At 31.0% G+C, this 18,074-nt stretch overlaps 1 protein-coding gene and 1 long non-coding RNA gene across 2 annotated transcripts; both read left to right on the forward strand.

Moving 5' to 3' along the window:
- Nucleotides 1-2,992: 2,992 nt before the first annotated feature.
- LOC150034229 (uncharacterized) lies at nt 2,993-4,416 on the forward strand. The gene is made up of 3 exons (XR_016531766.1): nt 2,993-3,130; nt 4,126-4,196; nt 4,280-4,416. It is a non-coding gene; the product is annotated as an uncharacterized LOC150034229 (long non-coding RNA).
- A 9,263-nt stretch (nt 4,417-13,679) lies between these two features.
- LOC120084991 (uncharacterized) lies at nt 13,680-14,476 on the forward strand. The gene is made up of 3 exons (XM_039040806.2): nt 13,680-14,003; nt 14,100-14,187; nt 14,304-14,476. Exons 1-3 carry the CDS (start codon nt 13,680-13,682, stop codon nt 14,474-14,476), a joined length of 585 nt encoding a protein of 194 aa, XP_038896734.2.
- The last annotated feature ends 3,598 nt before the right edge of the window (nt 14,477-18,074 follow it).

Below are 18,074 nucleotides of genomic sequence, written 5' to 3' on the forward strand. Positions count from 1 at the left end.
ACCCAATTTGAATAAACTAAATTTATTTGATCAAATCATCAAATGACTACGATGAAGGCATGATAGATTTTTGGTTTTTTCCTTCTAATTTTATAATATGTAATTTTTTTTTCATTAAATAGTGATGACAATTATCTTTTATGTTTTATTTTCGAAGTATACAAGAGTATTAGCACAACACGTGACTAAAGAATGTCATGGTGAGAATAGTTTTATACTAATATAGCTTTCTAAACCAATCTCTTCCCCTTTTTTCCACTTTTGAAATTGAAATTTATTTTTAATAAATTAGATTTTGATAACTACTTCACAAATTGATTTAAAATAAATCAATCTCTTCCTCATTTTTCTCCCTCATTATTCAAATTAGCTATTTGTTTTTATTTGATTTAACTACTTTTCGAAAATATTCAGAATTAATCAATATTTAATTTGTTTATCACTATTTGGATTTTAATTTATAATACATCTTTAGATTTTATATTATTTTATTCATTTTTTATTATTATAAATTTGGATTATTTTTTTTATTTTAATTAGAATTTTACGAAATATTTTAAACATATTATCATCTAATAAACTGTATATTTCATTTAAATTTGATCATTTTTTGTATTTTTTAATTACCTTGTATTCATTATACATCTTATTATATTATTATATAATTAATTTATCTTTTAGACAAACAAATAAATATTCACTTTTCCAATCCTGTTTTTGTTATGCCTCTACAATGAGTTAGGGTTTTTCATAAGTTTTTGTGGTTGATGAAGTTATAAATACAGTGTAATAGTTGAAACTTATGAAAATGGAATTATGAATACCATGTAATTGTAAATAAACGAGCTCCCTAATTTTTCTCCCCGAATTATATTTAAATTTATATTTTATTATCAAATTAGATTTTATCTAACTAGTTATCGATTTTTTTTAAGATCAGAATAAACAAATTTTTTCTCTCCAATTTATATTTGAATTAATTTTTTATTATCAAATTTGATTTATCCAACTAACTTTTGATTTGTTTATATGTTTGTTACAAATTCAATTGTATCTAAATATTTTTTTTATTATTCTATACATATTGTTATCAAATTAATTTGATTTTTTTAAATATATTTTCGATGTTTTCAATTTCTCATATACAAACATGTAAAAATGGTTTGTTGAACCTAAAAAGAAATGGAAGTTAAATTTATTTTAAATGTTTGAAACATGTGGGTGTGTATATATATTTTTTTAGTTTATTATTATTGTTAATATTAATATTAATAATATTTATTATTAGTATTCTTATGATTATTATGATTATTATTATCATTATTATTATTATTTATTAAAAGAAGATAATAAAAAACCCTAAATCTCATATTTTCATCTTCCTCACTAAGCCGCCCCAAAATCTCAATCTCTCCTTTGCAATTCCAACTAACTATTGATTTGTTTATATGTTTGTTACAAATTCAATTTATCTAAATATTTTTTTAATTATTTTATACATATTGTTATCAAATTAATTTGATCTTTTTTTCCTTTATATTTTCGATGTTTTCAAATTTTCATATACAAACATGTAAAAATGGCTTGTTAAACCTAAAAAAACATATAAATAGGAATTAAATTTTAAATGTTTGAAACATGTGGGTGTGTATATATATATATTTTTCAAGTTATTATTATTGTTAATATTAATATTAATAATAATATTATTATTAGTATTCTTATGATTATTATTATTATTATCATAATTATTATTATTTATTAAAAGAAGATAATAAAAAACCCTAAATCTCATTTCTTATCGTGTTCACTTAGTCGGCCCCAAAATCTCAATCTCTCCTTTGCAATCTCATGTCTTCGATTGTTGGTTCAGCAACTCCTTTTTGAATTCCATCATCTTGGCTAACTTTTAACGACCACCCTCACCAAGTTGCCGACCTTTTTTCGCTTGCACACATGTTTTCTGCTTTTGTTTCTACTTTGAACATCATTTTCAACAATGATATTCTTGGATTGATAGTGTTTAAAGCTGGCTTTCAAGATCAAATGAGCAAAATGGACACAGATGAGATTCCTTACCGGGGTGATTTTTAAGGACCATATACCATATTGGGTGATTTTTAATTTTATTTTTGGAATGTTTAGATACTATGTATTTGTGGTTCTAGAATGTCTAGGTAGAGTGTATTTTTGGTATTCGTGTTGTTTTTTAAACAATGTATCTCTGCATTTTCATTTGTACTTAATTTTGTTGTTTTATGGTAGTTTTGTCATTTATTAATTAGTATTTTTTTATTATATAAATTCGTTTTGCTATTTTTATAATTTTGAAACTTTTTTGCCATTTTTCTAAATGAAACTTTAAAATTTGTTGTTTCTCTTGTTAGCCCTAAAAACAAAACCTAATTTTACCCAATTTTGTGCCTTAAATCTTGGGCCTTCACATATGAAATAAACCCAGGTTGTTTGGTAACTTTGGGAGAGTTGCGTTGGGGCGGGCAAAAAAAGCCCACTTAATGTTTGGCTCATTGATAAAACAAAAACGATGAGTTTAACTCAACGTTTTACTCCCTCTCAACTCCATTTAAAATCGGTGCATTTTCTCAACACCCTCAATAACTCTCCTCTTAACTCTTCTATGTCGTTTCTCTCTCTCACTCACCCATCTCTTCACATTACTCCTTTTCAAGTGTAATTCATTTTCTCTCTTCTTCATTTGTCTAGCTCGTCCATTTATCTCCTCTGTTTTTCTTCCTCAGATTCTCTTCTCGCTCGATCGTGGGTCGTTTCTTGTTGAATCATTCTTTGCTCTATCGTGGATCGTTTCTTGTTGAATTATTCTTTGCTTTTCTCTGTATATTTTTCTAGGGTTGTTTTCATGATTTTTTCTAGGATCTACTACATATGATTTTTTCGGATTTTTGGGTTTCGATTTCCATATTAAAGGTTCCTTGTATTTTTTCCTTTTTACTGTGTCTTCACAGCCTTCATTGGTTCGATTCAAGCCACTGTTTTCCTTCTTTTTTTTTACAGATCTCCTCTCGCCGCTCCAATAATAAACTCGTCACTTGTCTTTTTTTACTCTTCCTCAAATTTGGGTGCTGAAGGAGTTCAATCTTCCCTACAATAGGTTTATCTTCTATTCTTTTTTCCAAAGGCTGATGATGATTATTTTATTTTTTCAATACGTTATTTGTGTTCCAGAATTCATATTAAAATATCTAAGTTCGATTTAAAATTCATGTTCTCATTTTTGTTTTGTGCGTTGATCTGTATTATTAAAAAAATATCCATCTATATCATCTTATTTTTTGTTTTTTGTTCTACTTCTAGTTATCTGTTATTGTTTTTGTTTAAATTGTTTTCAATTAATGATCATCTTTTTTTAGTTTTTTTGTCCATACATTGAAATTGATGTTGAATTTGTTTATTGGAGTTGAAATTTCTTGTTTATGTTTTGATTTTTTTTTTTTTTACTTTGGAAATTGAAATCTGTTTTTTTTTTTTTTTTTTTTTTTTCATATGTTGATTTTGTTTATTGGAGTTCAATTTCTTCAAATGAAAGAGAAAAATCATATCTTTGAGGCCTCTGTTTGTTTGTTTTTTTGGTTTTTTTTTTTACAATTCTGTGTGATATATTATATTTTATTTAATGCAATACTCATCGAATAATATTTAATAATTTACTCAACCACCCAATCCTACTTGCTTTACTTAATTTTGATTTTATACTCTTTGTTTTCTGTTTAATGAACTCATTATTTAAACTTAATGAGGTTAGGTGCACATAAGTGCACTCTCCCGACCAACCCTATATTTTCTATTTATTCATGTCTTCCTCTTCCACATTCTTGTGAGAAATCTTCATTGGCTACTCTAATACACTTTGTTGGTGAATCCTTCTTCCCATCTTCCCTTCTTTTTTTTTTCTTCTCACTTCCGAGTTCAATAATTTGGATGGTTTGCCTTTTGTAACTTTTTTGTTACTCCCTACTTCCTCAATGTTTTTACATTTATATAAGGGTGGTTACGAATCAAACGATTGTGTTAAAAGAAGTACAATTTCATTTCCTTCTTTTATAATAAATAAGATATTTCATTAACGTGGTATATTACTTTTGTTAGATAACATCTTTGATGTACCTCCCCATATTCTTGGTGTTTCGACCTCTAGTCACTCCGAACCTAATCAAAAGGTAAGTTGTAATATGTTTAATTGTTATTTCATTTGCATTTACCTTCATTCTAAACTAAATATACTTTGTTTTCTTTTTTGTAGGACCCAAACTAATTACACATTTCCACATTTCATTCCTATTAGTTTGAGGTTCGTTAGTTTTACATTCAGAGTAAATTTATTTATAATCCAATATCTTTCTATAAATTTTGGTGAATTATTTGTAATGGATTGCGAATGTTGGTCATTGCTATATATATATATATATATATATATATATATATATATATATATATATATATATATATATATTTATTTATTTATTTTCACATGTACTTGGACATTGTTGATGACATTATTATTTGCTTATAGATAGTTGTTATTTTATATACTATTCAGTGTGAGTATAATACATGTTTAATATGAAATTACAATTTTTAATTTAATTGCTACAATATGAGAAGAATCTTCAATTTATATTTTTCTACGATGTTATTTTTTATAACTTGAAATGTACAAAAACGTACCAACTAAAATGTATGATTGACCCATAAAATAAGCTTGATATTTCATTTTTAGGCATCATTGAAGTACAAAAGTTTTAAACACTTTCATTTGCCATTTTTTTTTTAATTTAATGTGCAAAATTTCATAAATCATTATTTTGTTAGATTTGTGCAAAATGTAAATTTTAACCTTGGGGAAAAATGGTTTTAAAAAAGGTTAATCTATGTTCCACAAATTGGCCAAAAAAGATCATATAATAGTTGGTTTTTTTTTTAATTTAAATTATAAGATTTTGGTTTATATTTGGTAAATAAATTAAAAAATAGTTGGTAAATGATTTTTTTTAAAAAAAAAAAATTGGTAAATATATTTAGGTAAATTATTGATCTCTCCTTATGTCTAAGTGTTGAAGTTGATACCCTAAATCTCGTGGATTTCGTAGTCTGTAAATTTTATATACAAAGTATTTATTTAATAAAATAAGATGTTATTTTATTTTACATTTAGTTTGCATTAACCCACTCCAATAAACTAAGATCCAAAGTTATTTTATGTAACTCAAACATGTACGTGGTTGACATACAGGTGGATCATGTTTAAGTAATAACCTAAATGGTTTGTAATATATGGTTAAGCTTGGATACCTTATCCTAGTGACATTACGGATACAACGTACTTTGTAATTGTTACAGTAGTTGTAAAATGTTACAAATGATTTGATCTTGATCATTCACGCGGAGACAAGTGAGTGGTGGTATTCTATACAAAAAGTTTGTATAAGACCGGGTCACAAAATGATTAGTCTCTCTTTATACGTCGTTATTTGAAGAGATTAACATCTCACTAGGATAACCATAGGTGACTTGACCTTAATCCTGAGTGAGTTGTGAACTCTTGTTTATGAGGGTGACAACTCCCAAAAAGAGCTATAATTCCTAACTTAATTTAGGCTCGTAAATGAATTTTTAATGTTAATTATCCTATTTTGTAGTTGTTAAGTGGCCAAGGGGTAGAACCAAGCATTTAGAGTTAAATAGGGTTAATTTGAAACAATTTGGAGGTAATTTGAGCATTTTGGCTTCAAATGAGGAGAAATGACCAAAATACCCTTGATTGGAGTGTTGCAACCCTCACTCGACACTCCTGTACAACATTGAAAGGTAGAATGCATGGATACATGGCAGCATTGCAATGATACCTAAGAGCGTTGCAACGCTATGGGATTTGACAGGGTGCCTCCAATGCACGCGCGTAAGACAGCGTCATACCAAAGCTGTAACTCTACTCCAACGCTAGGAGGCTACTGTCGACAAGAGAGTTGCAACACTCCCAAGAGCATTGCAAAGCTACACCCAATTTTTATATATTTTTCTCTTCAATTTAGGTAAAAGGGGATTCCGATTTTGATGGAGCCTGAGGAGTGGCTCCTTGTTCTTCATTTTCCTTTATCTTTTCAGTATCTTTATGATAGATTTTTATTTTATTTTGGGTTGTAATCGATGGATCGGATTTTCTTCTTGGATTTGTCAATAAATTTATGAGGTAATTCTAGCTAATTTATTTGATTAAGAGGTTTCTATGTTTAATTTCTTTAGATTACTTTAATTAAATTTCATATTCTTTAATTCTATGATTTCTTTGAATCTTGATCTAATTTAGATTTGCATTTATGTGTTGGATTGATGACCCTATCATAATTGCATGTCTTTGCTAGTTAATTTGTGTTCGTCTATGCTTGAATTTACCTTGGTAGCAATAGAATTGAATGTGGATGCATAGATTTATAGGCTGGATTAGAATCTTAGTAATGCATGTTCAACCTAGGTTCAAAGAACAATTTGATTAATTGACTTAGATTGTCCAATCAATTAGTCAACACAATTGAGTCCTCAATCTTCATGCATATGAATTTTATTTCTATATAGACGCTATCAAACCCAATAGAATTAAAAACATATAGTTTAATTAGGGAATGACTTTTCAACCTTAATTAAAGCTTAAGATGCTTGATTGATTTGGCTTTAATTAGTTGTTGGCCTTTGTAGAGGCTAGTTAAATCAATTTGATTTAGTTGTTTGCATGCATAGAATGAAATATTTATTTAATTAATGAACTCTATGATAGAAATTACATAGAATTCTCCCTCTTACTCGAGAAATTAGATAGACTCCAATCCTAGATTACATTTATCCTTTGTATTTTAATTTCTTGCATGTTTTTATTTTATCCAAAACCAAAACCACCCGTTTTTACTGCTTTCCATAGTCAAATTTAGCTTAAGAGTGATTTAAGCCTTGGCCTCTCTATGGTCTGACCCCGTGCTTGCCACTTCTGCTATTAGAAGTATAAATAATGGTCTGGTGATTTTAGAAATAATTTTTGTTTGGTTAGAGGTCGTGGGTGATGAAGATTCTCTCGGCCCAACAAAATGGTGACACCTAAATCTAATATCCAAGTTCTTTTATCATTTTCCACTAAACATGTCTCAATTACAAGTAAATCATATTTACTTTTTTGTGCTTTCTTAGTTTCCTCATCTATGACATTCATGTTTCTATTTGATGTTGAAAGATCAAGACCGTTATATTTATCGGAAGCAAGTAATTTATTAGAATTTGATATGCTGAAAACATAAACAAATTCTAATTACAAAATTGCTATTCAAATCCAAACAAATTTTAGCAAAGATAATAATGTACCAAAAATTCATTATTTATTTTTAACAATACTTTAGTGAGTCAGAATAGATGCTACCAAGGGGCAATCAAATACTCTTGACATACTTGACTAAATACTAACTCCAGAATAACTCTTATTTCTATAGTCATTTAGTTACCGTTTTTGGTCAAGAACTTACTAACACTTGGTAACTTTTGTAAGTCTTAACCCTCCATTTTCAGACCTAAAAGGTCGGTCTCAATGATGCTATCAAATTGGAAAGTCAAGATTGAGAATAGACCTAAGAAATCCTATCAATTTCTGGAGTTTGAGTTGTTCTGAATCCTATGTTACAACCCTCCGAAGGGATAACCGTTGTAAAACAACTAGCTTATGTCGCATAAAAACAAAAAACAGACACAACATAGAAATCTCATGATCCAAACTAATGGAAGAGACTGCAGGATATGTTAACACACATCCTTTACCTACTTACTATGAGCTACTTCCCCTATTCACCTTGCTATTGACCCATGCAAACACTTTTTGAATGAAGGTCACTCCCAGGGTGACATGAAGCCGAGCGTGAATTTCACGATGTGAACTCTTAGGGACGTGAGAGCTAAGAGCAAAATATCGTATATGTTATTAATCTTCCACTAAAGTGTTCTATTTGTTTTGGGTAAATATTTACTTAGGTATACTCTGACTAATAAAACAACCTACGTCTAGGTGATTTTCCAAGTATAACGTTTATATTTAGATTTAACCTATGATTTCTAGGTGATAAACCAATTTTAAAACTTCACATCGCTCACACATGCTCATAAAATCAGGTTAACAATGCTCAATTATGCGGCTATAAGCCATAGATAAGAGATGTTCCATAAACTATCAACTTAAATACCTCTAGCCTTAGATAGGATTATAGACCAGTTGAGTTTGTAACCAAAGTTTTGAAAGATGACGACCTATTTTAACTATTAAAATAAGTTGTTATTTGTTAACCCTAGGTGAGCATGAATCTTATCTTTGTTATGGATTTTAAATGTCTAATCCATTTTTATAACAACTTATAAAGCTTTAGACATGCTTTCTATCCATAACTTACATCAAGCATTTCAGGATTTAATATAACACTTTATATTAAACACTTGAAACCCTAAACATGTATACTATATATTATAACCTTTTATAACATACTTTCAATGCATGCTACATGCTTCCGATGGTGAGATTTTAAATCTACATGGCATACCATATACACATACAAGATTTATTTAATTATAACATATATTCATAATGCATAAATAATTAAACATACACTGATATGAACCAATTTTTCTATTTCAAGCAAGCAAACAACCTAAATTGTTACAATAATAATTAAAAATTTCTTTAAACTGCTTATGGACTTCCCAAACCGGATCCGAACCACTCTGACTGGGCTAAACTGGACCTCTAAGACCCGAATTGGCCGAACCAATTCACTTGAACTGTCTGTTGGATTGCGCGCACCATCTGGGTTGGGATAAATAGCATTGCAACGCTTCATTCCAGAGTTGCAACATCGCGGGGAAATGCTTGTTTTTGGGTTGTCTGAAGAACAATGTTGCAACACTGCTTGATAGTAGTTTCATCCCTTGTTTTCTGCAGCTGACATTATCTTGCTTTTTTCTTCAATTACAACCTAATTGTAACTCTATTGACTCTAACAAATTTACAGACACTTAATCACACATTAAGGCCCATAAATAAAGAGTCAATTACAACAATTATCATTAAGTTGAAGAAAATTTTAATGTAAAAAATGGAATTATCCATATCAGCTCCCATTTTCATACAACCTATGAAAATCACCCACCAAGCTAAAATTACCACGAATTAAGTGCTTAAATTATGCTCTGATACCAATTGATGGAGTTAACATGCAATTAGCGGAAACAATCAGGACCATTAAGCATTCTAATTTCATTAATTTTAGATAACGAGCAAGCATGTTCATAAAACTAAAAGTAAGATTTTGAAGATATACCTTTGAAGAATTCTTCAGTCTTCAAATCCAACTTTAATCTTCACTCTAAATGCTTGTAGACCACAACTTGATCTTCCATACTACTCTCTTGGATCCTAGATTAGATGGTGAGATCCAAAATGAAATTAAATTTAGGGAGGATTTTAGAGAAGCAATTTTCTATTTTTATATTTCTCAAAGTATGAAGAACCCCTTCTTTATCATAAAACCAGAAAATTGCAAATTGCATGTCTCACTCAACTCAGTAAATTGAGCTTTTTTTTTTTTTTTTTTTTTTTTTTTTTTTTTTTTTTTTTTTTTTTACCAATACATGCAACTCCCAAATCTTGAGAATTGACACTATCACTCCAACAAAGATTTAGTGGTCGAATGGTGAGTAGAAAGAGGTTTGGAAAACCCGCTTTGGGTTTTTCATTTTTCATTTAAAATAAAATAAAATTGAATCTTGAATTCAAAATTCAATTGAAATAAAAATAAAAATAAAAATCAATTTTATAATATATTAGTTCAACATATAAAATTCATTTTCTAAATTGATTTTACATTAAAATCAATGTCATTTTGAAATTATAAATTTCAAATTAAGTTAAATAATTTAATATCTAATATTAAATTATTAAATCACCAATTCCACAAATATGAATCCCTATTCATATAATTAAATATTTAAATCATACTTAAATATTATCTAATTTTCCAATTTCGTTTAATTCGATACTTAAACATGTAATTATATCGTATATAATTATTGATTCCCTTAATTCAAATTTGAACTTTTCAAATTCTCTCATCACACTATTCTAAGGTTTAGTCTATTTGTGTGCTAGTAGAGGGATCTAATGGACCTAAGATCATGGGCTCCAATAATTTGAGATTAACTGGCCAAACTCTTTAAATCAAATTAATCAACATTCGTTAGCTACTGGATCACTCCACTAAAGCCCAATAGTTGCACTTCCATCACTGTAGATATATTTCTGTCCACTCGATATAACTAGTAAGTCAATCCTTCACAGGTTGTTCGTAATAACAGTTGGGTCAAAAGTTGTTTTACCCCCGAGATTACATCTTGTTCCTTAAGTCCCACTGATCCTCTAATGAGAAATTGTTTGTGATCCAATCACCAAACCGAGTCCTTTTGAGGCCAATGAGAGGGTGGGACCCCTTGTTCAACACCCGAAGTCAGTACTTAAGAGAATCACCTCTCTGCTATTCCTAAAAGCTGGTAATAGTGAATTTCGTCTTGCACCCTATGTCCCAAGCTATCTAGCCAATTTTATCTTTAAAATGGGAGGCTTATTGAGCCGACGCTGTTGAGCCAACTCTCACCCATGAAAATTTAAGGATAATCCCGAATAAATAAGAGTTCATAGTTAGTTTAGGATTAAAGTCACGATACCTAGGTCATTGCTTTGAAATAGTCAATCTTAAACAGTAAACAGTGTTGTAAAGTATGAGTGACTTTATTTCTTGGTCTGGTCTTATACAAACTCTTTGCATAGAATGTCCCCACTTGCATGTCTCCACATGAACGATTCAGGATGAAATATAAAGTGGACCGCATCCAATAGTGTTTCCAAAACAAAGCAGCAAGCATTATCCGTATACTTATATATTGTTTTGGCTATCTACTTGAACTTGATCCACTCTTATGTCTCCATATAAAGTCCAAGTACTGATGTAATAGTTATGGACCTTAGTTTATTGCATTTAGTGCAATTTACATATTTAATAAAAGTTTTATTGAATAAAACCTCAATGACATCTTTATTGAAAATAGAATATGTTTAATCTTACAAACTGCGAGTTTTAGGACATACAATGCAATAGTTCCACTACGGGTAGCCTAGGGTACCCAGCTTGATTATCGAGTTATACCGTAGGTTAAGGGTGGAGATCCTTATAGACGAAGAGAGGATGAGGAGCCGGGAGCCCATTTCCAGGACCACTATAGCTACATTCCATGGTCGTGGTACGGAGAAGCACGACGATGAGGAGATTCCTGACGAGGAGCTTCCCCATGCTGATCTCCAAGATCAATACGATATACCGATCGAGAAGGAGTCGGTGAGTGACAAAGTTCTCAGGATGGCAATCAAGGCACTAAGGCTAAGCTCTGAGGCTACCCGCCGGGCTAGGTGTGTAGAGAGGATTGTTAACTTCATATGTGAGTGAAACTGTCTCTACTACGTTAGTATCGAATTTCAATGAAACCTACAGAGAGAGTCGGATTTGCCTGACTTAGATTGATGGCTAGCCATTGCCACTTCCATCCTTTGTTTCCCTTAGTAGTATCTTTCTTTTCTTTCCTTTCATTGTTTTTTTTTTTTAGTTTTTTCCTTTATTTTAGTTTTTGGCTAACTTCTTCTTCTTCTTCTTTTTTTTTTTTTTTTTTTTTTTTTTTTTAGTTTTTCCATTTTTTTGGATTTTTTTAGTTTTTTTTTTTCTTTTGTAGGTTCCTCTCCTTGGTCCTGAAGAAGAAAGAAGAATTAGATGGAGTTACCCTCCTACCCACCATCTTGTGCATGTAAACGTTTACAGGGGAGGTTTTCTGTTCCCTTGTTTTTTGTTTTTTTTTTGTTTTTTTTTTTAAATTTCATAGAGCTTAACTAGAGATACATTGGGGACAATATATCAAATTAAGTTGGGTGATGTTTCTTTATTAACTTGGGGTCCTTAAGCGCTGTGCTCGGACGATGTTGTGTGCTTAATTGTTTTCTTACTCTATTGCTTAGTTCGTTATGATGATAGTTTATGACACATTCTTCCTGTGATAAAATTTGCATGAAATAATGTTAGGAGAGCATTACTAAATGACCATCATAGAATAGAGAACCAACCCTCCTACATTAGACATCGAATTAGACAGCTAAACTTCTTTCAAATTATATATGAGAATGACATCTACTGTCGTGAAAGCAGGTGAATGGATAAACAAACTTTTGTCATCCTCTATAACATGCTTAGAAAAATCGATCGTCTGACACCTATATAATGCATCGATGTCCAAGAGATGGTGGCAATTTTCTTCCATATTTTGGTGCACGACATTAAGAACTGAGTAGTTGGATGACAGTTTGCACGGTCTGGTGAAATTGTTTCAACGCATTTTAGGTCCGTTCTGACCGCAGTACTACAACTTCATGAGTCACTGCTGAAAATCCGGAGCCTATCACAAGTGACTGCATTCACAGTAGGTGGAAATGGTTTGAGATATTACAACAATTTTAATTCCACTCCCAGTTAAATATTAGGTTCTAGATTTTTAGGAAACTAGAAAATGTTTATCCCTTTGTCAATGTATGATCCCATATAGAATTATTTGGGTGCATTGGATGACACATACATCAAGGTCAATGTAAGTGCAGTCGATTGTCCCCGCTATCGTACCCAGAAAGGTGAGATTGGCACAAATGCACTTGTCGTCTGTCCTCCAACTGATGAGTTTATATTTTTGTGCTACCAGGGTGGGAATGGTCTACAGCCAATTTTAGAGTGCTTAGGAATGCAATTTCTCGATCGCATGGGTTGAAGGTTCCCAAGGGTATAGACTTTTGTGATTGCACTGTCTGAATTTAAGAGCAAATAGTTTGCCAACTAATTTTTTGTATACCATGCCTAGGTTATTATTACCTATGTGATGCTGGATATCCTAATGTCGAGGGATTCTTGGCACCATATAGGGGAGAACGGTACCATATTTTAGAATGGCATGGTGCTAGAAATGCACTGACTAATCCACGGGAATTTCTCAACATGAAATATTCATCCGCTAGAAATTGCATAGAAAGAGCATTTGGCGTACTCAAAGGTCGTTGGGCGATACTACGTGGGAAGTCCTACTACCCAGTTAAGATCCAATGTAGAAGAATAACATCATGTTTTCTGCTGTACAACCTAATAATAAGGGAGATGGGTCAAACTACCACGTTCGAAACAACGGATGATGAAGATTCTGCATCTAACGAGCTCGACGATGAAAATATACAATTTATTGAAACATTCGACGAATGGACCAATTTCAGGGATGAGTTGGTGAATGTTTGATGAATGGGAACAAGCATCATGAGCACAAAGTTTCTTGTTCAATTTGCTTTACTATGAATAACTTCCTTTTTCTTTTAGATTATGTTATCTTTCAGTTCAAACAGTTTACCGTATTCAATTATCTTAATTGATGTTGTGTTAATTGGTTCATGTGAATGATGAAACACGTTCTTTGCTATTTGTACTCAAAAGTTTGTTTATCTAACTATGCCCAATTTATTTTATTAAGTTATACGTACGTATATATGTAGCTAAATGGCAGGACGTGAGAAAATGACAAAACACATTTGGACGAAGGTTGAAGATGCACGATTAGTGGAGTCTCTATTGCACATGGTGGAAACATGTTGGCAAGCTGATAATGGAACCTTCAAGCCTGGTTATCTACAACGTCTACTTAACGAAAAGATCTTTAGTTGTTCCATCGGGTTGTCAACAATAGAGTGCAAGGTTAGATTTTTAAAGCAACAATATTGTGCAATCGTTGAGATGCTGAGTAATGCATGCAACGAATTTGGTTGGAATGATGAGTTCAAATGTGTGGAAGTAGAGAAAGAGGTTTTCGATGTATGGGTTCAGGTAAGATAAAACACATTAATGTATTATTATCTTACAATGGAGAACCCTTTCAAATATAATATTATGTTATAATATGATATATGTTTCTGTTTGTAGTCCCATCCCAATGCGAAGGGTTTGAGACATAAACCACTCCCCCACTATGAAGAGCTTTCAATCATATTTGGGAAGGATATGGCCACTGGTGAAGGCAGTGAAACCTCGTACGATTAAGCATCTACAACATATGGTCATTTGGAGAATATTCAGTTGGGATCACAGGTTAATGAGCAACAATACCTGACATGAACATACTCACAGTTGATGGCATGGATGGGGTGTTCTCAGATACACCCATCAGTAGGCGTACTAGATCAAGTAATGATACGAGAGGAATGAAGCGCAAGAGGACTCCCTTCCAATCTAAAATGCTTGACATTGTATGCACATCAATGGATGGGCAGAAAAGTAAAATGGAGAAACTTGTCCAATGACAAAAAGAGAAATATGAATTGGAGCTTAAGAGGTGTCAGGAGATCATCGAATAGATATACCAAGTTGAGCATTTAACTAATTACGTTCTCTATGTTTGCAAGTTGGTTTGTTATTATTTTGTAACTTCCCATAGTCCCTTATTGTATAAGTATCATATATTTGTTGATTTTTTGTGACATGTACAAATGGCCCGTGGCATGTGACCCTTAGATATGGATGCAAATTTTTTTCAAGCAAGTTGTAAAATGACTATGTATAAGACCATCAAATTATGTAAAATCTTTTGAGGGGAATGAACTTAATTGAATTTCATATCCGGTTTAAATTTTTTTTATCTATGGAATGAATTTAATGAATTTCATATCCGGTTTAAATTAACACTATTTTGTAAAATCATCTGACTTTCTTTAATGAGAAGTTTGGAATGAATAATACAAAATTGAACTGTATACCATATCTTGAGATTGGAAAGAATAAAAAAAATGCAATCAATGTCATTTTCCAAATAGGATCGATACAATAATTGAATTATAAGATTAAAAAAGTAGTGTTTGTATAGACAAATTATTTTACAATACAAAAATTGAACCAGATAGCACTAACATATGATGAACTCAGACATAACAACTCTGCACACCCAAACACAGACATATGAACTCAGACATAACATTTCTACACCCTAACAACTCTGCACCCCAAACACAGACATTAGAACTCCCTAGACATCAGAACTCCCCACACATCAAAATTTCAAACATCTTATATCATCTCAGAACCCCAAACAATCCCTTAAATTTAGAAATCCTCCTCACTTTCCCTTTTTAAGTAGCATTAAATTTAGAAAATCGTCCCATTAAATTTAAAGGTCACTTTCCCTTTAGGTTTTCTAAATTTAAAGGTCTTGTCATGTTTTGTTGAATATTCATCATTTTGCAACTTGGTTGTAGAAAAAAAAAATACTTGAAGATAAGATTTCATTGAAATTTCAAAAAAAAAAAAAAAAAAAAGAAAAGAAAAAAGAACACATGTCTGTCTATGAAAACACAAATCCAATATTTTTAAAGCTAGTTTACCATTAAAGAAAAAATCAAAATTACTATTTTAAAGATATTTAAATTATTGTATAGGTTTAATTTAGATCTAAAATATCTCATGTACTGTTAAGATATAGATAGGTTAAAACACATTTTTTATCACTGTATTTTTAGCTTATACTTCTTAATCTTTAATAATTTAGGGTCCATTTGGACTAACTCGAGAAATTTTTTTTTTTTTTTTTTAAAAAAAATTTTATTTAAATATTTTGTATAAAATTTGTTAAAAATATATTTCAAAAGCTATTTTGAATAGTTATCAAACATTTCAACTTTTTTTTTCTTTTTAAAATGACTTATTTTTTAAATTAAACACTTGAAAATGACTTCCAAAACACCTTTAATCACAAAAATTTAGTACTTTTACAATTTAAACCATTTAATCTTTATCTTAAAATATATTATTGAGATTTAACTAAATATTTTACCCATGTGGATCATTATAATTTAATTGTTAATCAAATTTATTTATAAACCATGAAGATTGATACTTAATTTTGATTCTGTTGACATTAATATGGGATCCACAAATATTTATGAAGACAAATTTATTGTGAACAAATGGAGTATGGTACTACCTATCCAAAGAAGTTTTGGTTGATCCCAAATTTGTGATTAAAAATAAGTATTAGTGATCAAATATAATATTGTACTAAAAAGTATATAATATTATAGAAACATAAAAGATGAAAAGAAACTATATATAAGAGTTTATAAATTGAAAAAGGATTTTTAAAGTTAGGTACAGATAATGATTTTCTTTTTTTTTAAAGAATTGTTGTAAAATATGTGAGTAAAATCGGTTAGATGATGTAATATTGAATTTACATTCACCAATCACCTTAAACATTTGAGTCAGTTGGTGATTTAATATAATATCAAAGCAAATGATTCAATGGAATTTTGTATTTAACAATTGGTGATTTAACCGTGTCAATTGAACGAGTTCTCAAACCCTAACCTATTATATTTCATGGCAAATTTCTTGTTACGTTTTTTTTAGGAAAGGATAGTCCTCGTCTATATGTAGGTGGGTGCAAGGATCCTAAACATAATTTTTAAAGAGAGAGGGGTTCAAATCCACACCACAAGATTAAAATAATGTTGCTTGACTAATTAAATTATGTTACGTGTAATAATTACTTTAGCTTTAAATCCCATTAGGTCTTAATTGTAGCTGAAAAAGTTTTGTCAAAAAAAAAAAAAAAGCAAACAAACAAACAAATCGACTTTGTTTAAACAAAGTCGTTAAATTTGTTAAGCATCGTCAACACTTATGTTTGCATTAGGGGTGATAGTCGAGTTGGTTTTATCGATTTTAAGGTCAATCAAGAATCAAACCAAACAAATCAATTTTACCTATAAAAAAGAGATTCAAACCAATGTCCAATAAAACAAACTATTGGATTGGTTTTAATTGGATCAATTTATTATCGATTTGGTTCTCAGGTTTTAGTATTTTCTTTCCAATTTTTATTTTTATTATCATTTTGTTTTGATTTGGTCCTTTTTACTATTTTAAAATTAAAATTGGGTTTATTTTTTTTGTTTTATAAATTGAAATTTGACATTTTTTTTCGTGGCACTTTTCTAAATAAAAAATAGGGGTGTTCAAAAAACCCAATAATCCAAAAAAACCGACCAATCCAACCCAACCCGTACGATTTGGATTGGGTTGGGTTCGAGTAAATGCAAAATTTTATAGGTTGGGTTGGTTCATGGGTTCACCTAATATAACCCAAACCAACTCGTGTTAGGGATGATGCAAGTGGATCATGTCTTAAGTGATAACCAAAATGGACTGTAGTACATGGATATAGGAGGGAAACCTTATCCTGGTAATGCTACGGATACGACTCGCTTTGTAGAATAGTTACAAGTGTTGTGACTTGCTACAGATGATCTGATCCTGATCATTCATGTGGGGATGTGCGAGCAGGGGTGTCCTATACAAAGAGTTTGTATAAGAGCTGATCACGAAGTGTTAAAGTCTCGTATATAACGTCGTTCATGACAAAGACTTCACTTCACTAAGATAACCATAGGTAACATGACCTCAATCCTAAGTGAGTTGAGAACTCTTGCCTTTAAGGGCGGTCCTTTAATTTGCATGGGTGCAAGTGGCCAGGTCGCCGACTCAAACCTACCACTTCGGGGATTCGTCTGATTTGGGAGCTGGGAACTCAGCTACGCGAGATGCAATCAACTCCTTCCCTGAAGCAGAGGTAAGTAGATAGATTACTCCCTTTAGAGCTAATCCCAGGGCTTGAACGATGTGGCACCACACACCTTCTCATGGCCCGAGAGATGTCCACACATAGTAGGATTATGTTATATTGTTCATTAGAGGGATCAGTGGTACTTAAGGAGATAGATGTAACTACAGGGGCAAAATGGTAAATTGGCCCAGCTGTACTTACAAGCATCTGTGAAGGGTTATCGTACCGTTGATTGGTTATATCAGATGGACACAGAAATATATTTGTGGTAAGGAGAGTTCAAT

Source organism: Benincasa hispida, chromosome 9 (genome assembly GCF_027475165.1).
Source record: "Benincasa hispida cultivar pf3 chromosome 9, pf3_genome.v1.1, whole genome shotgun sequence".
Taxonomy (NCBI): Eukaryota; Viridiplantae; Streptophyta; class Magnoliopsida; order Cucurbitales; family Cucurbitaceae; genus Benincasa; species Benincasa hispida.